An 8,115-nucleotide genomic window follows, 5' to 3' on the forward strand; every position below is an offset into this window, starting at 1 on the left:
GAAATGGCTCAATAGATCCATGGTGGGCCCAGGAATATGCATTTTTTCGCAGATTCCCAGGATCTCCTGAAGCAGCCAGGCTCCATGCCAACTGCACAGGGAAATGGTGGTGAGCATGTGGTTTGAACCCGCGGCCTCTGAGCGCCCTCTCGTGGTACAATAGGGCTCTGCAGCTCTTGTGAGTTGACGCCTCTGTGTAACTGTATGCTAGAAGCAGCATCCTGGGGGAAATGGGAGGACTCTTCACTAAGGATCTGGGCTTTCTGTAGACACCAGACTTTGGATACCGGAAGGGGTGACGTTATAGGGCCCCCAGAACCCTCACTTTCCCTTTATTGCACCTATTCACGACCCTAGGAATCTCCAGCGCTGATGTCCTTATCTGAGACAGCTGTGAGACAGGATAAAGATAGGTGCCAGGCAAAGACATACATCCAGAAAATCTGCATGGATCACTCCACCCCGAGCTTTCTCTTCCTAAATTCGGCTCTCTAGAATTCTATTAGCCAGCAGCCCTGCTAGAGCCAGGTGGCCTTTTGTTTTGAAGTTTTCTACTAGGGTTTTTGTTTCCTTGTTTGTTCTTTCACTGTATTTTTTGGGGGTGGAGTGGGTGTGGAATGGGGCGGGATGAGTGTGTGTGTGTGTGTGTGTGTGTGTGTGTGTGTGTGTGTGTGTGTGGACATGCTTCTGCCACGGCTCACATTTGTAGGTCAGAGTTCAGCTGGAATAGAACTCAGGTTCTATCCTTGCTCACAAGCTCCTCCATGCCTTAGGCCCATCGAGAGCTGGGTCTTGTTTTGCAGCCCCAGCTCACCTGGAACTTCTGCTCCCCCTGCTTTTGCTTCCTGAGTACTCAGATTACAGACGGGCACCGCTACATGAGGCTAAATGGTCTTTTGGTGACGCTGCTTCCCCCGATGCCCAGCTTTGGTCCTTGCACAGAAGGGACCAGTAATGACACGCTGGTAGTCGCATGCTTGACTTGTTGCTTTTGCTTTGCACTGGCTGGGGCCTCTCAGCTGATGCTTCTCCCCTCAGGCATTTACCTGCCACAGGCCTCTGTCGCCTCTGTCGTCCACAGGCTTCTGCTTTGGGGGCCTTTTCCAGTCAGCAGCTCCGGAAGTCTAACACACAGATCTTATCTTTATCTAGGGAGTACGTCACCTGTCCTTTCACCCAGGAACGCACCTGCACCCAAGAACGCAGCCTGGAGGAATCCGCATTGCGCAGCGTACGCTGTGGTTGCTTTTCCGGCCGCCAGGGGGCAGCCGTGCCCCACCCACGACGTCACTTGGGGCTCCCTGTAGGTTGCACCTGCTTCAGCGCAGGGACTTTGAGTCTGACACCCTCTCCCCCCACCCCCGGGCAACCTCAGGGCCTCCACTTCACAGCTCCTTCTGCTTTTCTTTACTCGACCCTCGGCTCCCTCCAGAGACCTTATGGTTCTGGAACGTTCCTCACCAAGTGCATCTAGGGTCTGGTTTAGCCAAGGCAAAAGAGTTATCCGTTGTAACCATTCAACAACCGCCAGTCAGAACTACACTGTTTGCCGCACATGGTGATAGGCGCTGGGGACGCTGTGGGATACACCCCACTCCCTCTGCTGGGAGCTGACTCTAAGAGGCTCTGCTTTCCCTCCACCTGCTCACCCACTTTCCCCTAGCCAGGTAGGACCCCAAAGACCTAGGGCCAGGGGCTACTGATCTTGGATGGTGCACTAGGGCTGGAAAAGTTGGGGAGGGAGACTGCCCGATCCTGAAGGCAGCAGCAGAAAGCAGCAACATGGACGAACCAAAGCCCCTGTACCGTCTTCAGCAAAACTGCCTCTGGGTTTGGGGTCTCCAGACTCCAGTGACCTGGGTTCCAGGCTGTCGGCTTTTCAGAAGAGGTACCTCCAACGCAGGAAGAGAGCTGCTGTTTCATCATGAGCGATGTACCCATCCTCGTGTTGCACCCCTAAAAGTGCCCATTTATGTAGTCGGTAAGTGTGTCAAGGTGCAGTCAGAGTTCTCACTATGGAGAGCGTCACTTCTAAATAGGGTCATCAGGGAGCCCTCCTTGGTAATGTGATATCTGAAGTGATCTGTCCTGGGGGAGGGCATTCCAGGCAGCTGGAACAGCATGTGCAAAGACCCTGAGGTAGGAGAAAGCATTATGTCTTAGGACCTAGAGGATTAAAGTCACCAAGACTCAGAAGGGATTCTGGGAAATGAGGCAGGGATTGGAGGAGATACCATGTGTGGACCACAATGACGAAAACTTTCAGTGACCATAGAGATGTCCTGTATCTATAATGAGCAATGTGGCGCCACTGGCCACGTGAAGCACTTGAGCCCACGTGGATGGGACTGCCAAAATAATGCAAATGTTTCGCTTTATTTCATTTAGATTCTATGTAAATTAAGTGGCTCCTAGGTGGCCAGAGGTGACACTATTGGACAAAGAGGGTCCAGATCTCTGTAAAATATTTGGCTTGGAGCTGTGGAGACACACCAAGCTCGGCTAGCCTGTGAAGAGAGGAGTGGCACTGCCAGCTGACAGACAAGGCTGCCAAGGCATTCCCCGTGGGCCACCATGCCCACTCCTGGCAGGGAAATGCAGACCAAGCTAAAACCCCAAGCTGTGCTGCAGGACTTTGCTCTGGGGTCCCGGTAGAGACTGGGACAAGACTTGGAAACGGGGGCTGAGGACAAATGTGAGCTATATCAGGGCCCATGGGGCAGAAGGGCTCAATAAAAGTGGCAAGGTTCCGGGTGAATTGGAGTGTGGAGGGGCATGAGACTCCACATAGGGCCGTGGGATGGAGGGAGAAGGAGCCAGGGATGTGCGTCAGCCATGATGGCAAGGCATGCCACTCAGCCCAGTCCACATGCACACCATTGTTCAGACCACAGAGACAACAGCCAAAAGGTGCTTCATTTTGTTTCACTGGAGGATCCCGGGTCACACGGCGCACAAGGACAGGTACCTATAACTATGCAGAAAGAGGTGACACGTGGGGCCCTCCCCAGCCACAGGTTACTCAGGAATTCCACCAGACCCCAAGTCCATCAGCCCACATGAAGAGAGGCTTCCTCTCCAGTCACAGGCCACTCTTCTCCATCCGCCCCTTCATCATCACTGGTCCTGGGAAGCAAGGAGACAGCTGCTTCTGAGTACAAAGAGGTACCCACAGCCCTTGCAGTTTCTGTATGTCCCTGTTACAGGGTTGGACTATCCAGTTTGGGCTGTGAGGGCAGGTCAGAACTTCTCTTACATCCTCGAGGGTCCAGGCACCACGAACTGGTCACTTCCTAGGGATAGAAACTTGGACACACACATACACACACGCACACGAACAAGAAGGTGGAAAGTGCTGTGCAAGGGAAGGCATTGTCTACACAGCGTAACACAGAACTGAGCAGCCAGGCTTTGGCACATAGCACTACAGGAAAACACAGCTGAAGTGGTTGCTCTCAGGGATAGCAGTGGGCTGCAGCCTGGCCAGGGTCAGCCAGGATTATGGAGGTGGATACCAGGATCGGGGAGAGCAACTGCTTCCTACACTAGGGGCACTTGACCCTTTAAGGAGACCTGGGATATTTACTGCACGTGGGGGGATGGACAAGGGACTCCATTGTCATATTAAGTCAAGAGTTACAAGGGCAAACAGCTGAGGAGTGGCCAGGGACAGCTGGTGCGATTGAGTTGGGGGTGCCACAGTGGGAGGGGCAGGGCTTGCCCAGAGAAGCCAGAAATCTGGATTTCCTGTGAGTCTTTCAAAATCAGAACACATTGTCAGAGTGTTACCAGTTCAACCTTTAGACAAGGGCTGGTGGGGGAGCCACCTGCAGAGCCTCGGATGGGTAGGCTAATACCACCACCTCTCCTCCTCCTCCTCTCCCTCCCCTCTCTTCCTTTCCTCATTCCCCACCAGCCTTCCTCTCCCTCCTCTCCTTCCTCCCATTTCTATTCCTCCTCCTCCCAGCCCCCTCAGACTTACACTTCTGGAGTACCTTCCCTTCAAAACACACACACACACACACACACACACACACACACACACACACACACACACACACGGCCCTTAGCCCTTCCAAACTCAGCTAATGCCTATAATGCCCAACACTCTCTTGTTTCACCCCCAGGCCTCGTCAGGCCAGAGGTGGTTCACAGTCATCCCAGCTGTTTGGCCAGAAGCAGGTTCCTGGAAGAATAGGCAGGTAGGGGAGCCAGGCACCCACACACACTCACGCTGGGGCTCCGAATGTAGAGCAGAGCCCCTCCAGAGTCTTCCAGGACTGCATCTCCTCTGCACCCACTGGCCACTGCATCCAAGTGTCTTGTCTCTTTTTTCTTTGTCGTATCAAGGCTTCGGCCATCACGATCGTTCACACCATCTGTTCATGGAACTAAGAGGGAAGGCTGGGCACCGGTCATAGCCAGCCAGGGACGCAGCAGAACACAAAGCAAATGCACGCGGTTAAGCGAAAGGGGGAAGCAGGGAGGAGAGAGAATAGTAAGAGGGGAAAGGGGTCCACACACAAGAGACAGGGCTCGTAGTGGTATCTGTGGCACTAACGGCATTTGGGTGCCCGCCTTGGGCCCCGACGAGCTTTCTTCCCGCGTGTAGACTTGGGAACAGCAGCTGGCTGTCCCTTGGCTTCACCAGCCCTGGCACGGGCCCCGGCGCCTGCAGACCCCTTCTTCTTCTTGTTCCCCGCGTGGTCTTCGGGTGCAGCCCCGCTCCCGGCTTTCTTCTCTGGAGTGACGCCCCGACCACGACCTCGGCCACCCCTGCGGGTTTTGCGTGCCCTGGATGCGGTGGAGACCGCGGTGGCGCCAGCAGGAGCCAGGCTTTTGGAGCCGGTACGCGCTCTCTTGGCGCGAGGCTTCTTGGACACGCTGTCACCAGGTTCTGACTCTTCAGAACTGTCAGTTTCGTCGGAATCTCCCTCTGATTCTGTGTCTGAATCCTCGTCCGATTCCTCGTTGGATTCTAGATTCTCCTGAGAGGCCAGGAAAGCCAGGACATCGGATAAGCCACTTTGGCTGTGATCACACTTCCTGCCACCACCGCCACCACCGCCCCACCTGCTGGCTTCTTCCTCCTTCACAGCTTCCACCATATCCTGCGCAGCCAGGAGTGCCACCAGCTCCAAGAGGCCACCTTGGTGGCCCTCAGCGGTCCAGCCTCTGAGGAGACCAAGACCAGACTTCTTTCCCTTGGGGCAGTTCTCTGCTTCGGCCAAGGTAGAAATACATTCCAGAAGATTCCCATCTTCCTCCGCCTTCCTCAGGACCATGGCATCCACCTGGCGGCCTGCTTCCTCTACCTTCACTCTGGGCCCGGAGGTGTCCTTGGACATGACGGACAGGACTTGAGGAAGGACATCTTTTTTGTCTTTCTTATCGCCCCAGCCTAGGGTCTCGATCACAGAAGCGATTTTTAGCATTTCCTCTCTGGCAGAGGGGTCAGCGGGGTCGGTATAAGCCACGATAGCCACAAACTCGGGGTTGTCTACCCCTTCTTTTCCTCGCTCTCCATTTTCCAGGGACTCGCCGTCGGAATCATCATCATCATCATCGTCGTCGTCATCATCTTCTTCCTCTTCTTCGTCTTCTTCATCTTCATCTTCCTCCTCCCCCTCGCTATCTACATCCACAACCGGGGTATCTCTTACAGCCAGGAGCGCAACTAAATCCGGGACTCCACTCTTTTCGTCTTTGATGTTTAGGCAGATGGACTCTGTCCCAGGAAGGTCTTTCTCGATCGCTTCCTTCTTAGCTTTGTCGGTGACAGTGACAAGTGCCAAAAACTCTCGGGGGCCATCTCCTTCGTCCTGGTCTCCCCGGAAGGCCCACTTCTTGGTGAGCTCTTTGGCGGCTGCTTGCAGCGTGGCATACAGGGCCCTCTGGTCCTCGTCTACGCTCAGGTCCTCTGCATAGATCTCCTCTATGACAATGCCCAGGCTGTCATCAGATGAGTCTTCGGACTCACTCCTGGCTCGGCGCCCTCCCCGGCCCCTCTTCTTGCCCTTCTGAGCCGTAAACGTGTGGGTTCTAGATCTGCGCTTGCCTCCCCGACGGCCCCGACGGCCGTTCCTGGCTGCCCCTTCGGAGGAAGCAGCCTTCTTGGCCTCCTTCCCCAACCCCTTGGCCTGGGCTTGGGCCTCCAATACCAGAGGGATAGCTATTTCTCTGAAGTCATCCATGGGCCGTTCATCGAGCAACAGGCGCCTCATCTGCCTAAGGACCCGCGCATCTTGCCCGCGGTCCTTACTCAGGATCTTCCAGGTACCATTATCTCCCCGGATGTGGATGGGGATGGCAGAGTGATCGATATCTGCCCCAAACTCCACCAAGGCGGCCTGAGCCTTTTCCTTGGTCACTGCTCTCACAGTCCGAAGCCTGTAGTTGCCCAGGGGTTGCAAGTTCGGCCTCAGAGTGGCTTCGATGTCCGCCTGCTGCAGGCGCTCAGGGATGCCGGTGATCAGCAGGGCCCTGTGAACCTCCACTTCCAGCTCCTTGCACCAATCTTGCAGAAGGTTCATGGTCAAGGCGCTGCCCAGTAGAGAGGCTAATCTTGGGGCGGGAGGGAGCCCGAGGAAGGGGTGGACTGCAGAACACAGGCTTGGTCAATCTTACTCTGGAAGGACCACCCGCGGGGTTAGAGTTCAGGCTCGGGTTTTGGGGCTCCGGGCTCTAGCTACCTGCTGGCTAGCGGAACGCAATGATTTTCCCCCGGGGCAATCCGAGGGTCCGCAGGGGACTTACGTGTCCGATCTCCCGGCTGGCCAGAGCTGTTCCTCCCTTCCTTTTGTCCCTGACAGCCTGGGTGACGGGCCACCGCTGGTGGGATGCAGGAGGGTAACGATCAACGCACCTGGTGGGCGTGGGGGGTGGGAGCGGCAGCTCGCCTGCGCTCCCGCGAAGTCTGGAGCGAAGCGCGCACCCTGATCTAGACGCTCAGCGGGGCCGCTGCAGTAAGGCAGCCTCAGACTGCGCCTGCGCGGATCCAGTCCCCTCCCCGCCCCCTCCTGCTAGTCACCGTCTCCATAGTAACACTGCAGGCAGCAGCTGGGGTCTCTGCTGTTGTGAACACAGCATCTGCTCTTAAAGGGCCAGGTGGGAAGGAGTGCTTCGGGATCGAAGCTAAGAGCAAGGACAATGTCACTGGGCCCTACTCACCACTGAAGAGGATCAGTCTTCCTGAAGGGGATAAAGATCGCCTTTGAAAGCGTAGATGCTTCCACAAGGGATATTTACTTTGGTTTTGTTTTTTGAGGCAAAGTCTCCTGTAGACCAGGGTAGCCTTGAACTGGTCAAGTAGCCTTGGATGACCTTGAACTTCAAATTCTCCTGCTTCTGCCCTATCAACAAGTACTGAGATTACTGGCCTGTGTGACTTCTTGCCTGTGTTATTTTTGAATGCGTTTCTGGTGGGTGGAGGCCAGGGTTTTCATGCATTCTGCGCAGGCACTCTACCAACTGAACGGCTTCCCCACTCCCGCGGGACAAGTGCAGCTCTGCTTATAAAGCCCCAAACCAAATTGTTCTTTGGAGATGTCACCTCACACAGGCTCCATCTTTTTTTTTTTTTTATTTCATGGTACAGATGTCTCAATACCAACCAGGGATGCGAAGTTAGCAGTCCTTTATGAGCTGAGGGTCATCATTTAGGTTTCACTCATGAATGTTCTTATATTCTGTTTTGAAACAGGATCTCACTTTGTAGCCCAGGTTAGCCTCAAACTCACAGAGATCTGTCTGCCTCTGCCTCCTGAATGCTGGGATTAAAATTGTATACCAACACACTTAGATTCTTTTTTTATTTTGTGTTATTGTTTCGTTTTGTTTTGAGACAGGGTATCACTATGTAGCCCAGGCTAGCCTCAAACTCCTGGCAACCCTCCTACCTTAGTCTCCCAAATGCTGGGATCATAGGTGTGAACTACTGTACTCAGATCTTCCAAAGTCTTTATTTTTAAATCTTTGTTGTATTTATAGTTTGTGTGTGATGCATGTGTGTGCCACAGCACATGTATGGAGGTCAGGGTCCATCTTGCAGGAGGTCAGCTCCCTCGTCTCCCATGTGGGACCAGGATTTGAACTCTGGGAGACCCACTGATCCAT

General features: G+C 54.5%; 1 protein-coding gene across 1 annotated transcript; it reads right to left on the reverse strand.

Annotated features, from left to right (window-relative positions):
• Positions 1-2,879: 2,879 nt before the first annotated feature.
• Positions 2,880-6,978, reverse strand: Pnma8b (PNMA family member 8B). The gene has a single exon (XM_075990621.1). It carries the CDS (start codon positions 6,531-6,533, stop codon positions 4,557-4,559), a length of 1,977 nt encoding a protein of 658 aa, XP_075846736.1. The 5' UTR covers positions 6,534-6,978; the 3' UTR covers positions 2,880-4,556.
• Positions 6,979-8,115: the final 1,137 nt, after the last annotated feature.

The sequence above is a fragment of the Microtus pennsylvanicus genome, chromosome 1 (genome assembly GCF_037038515.1).
Source record: "Microtus pennsylvanicus isolate mMicPen1 chromosome 1, mMicPen1.hap1, whole genome shotgun sequence".
NCBI classification, from domain to species: domain Eukaryota; kingdom Metazoa; phylum Chordata; class Mammalia; order Rodentia; family Cricetidae; genus Microtus; species Microtus pennsylvanicus.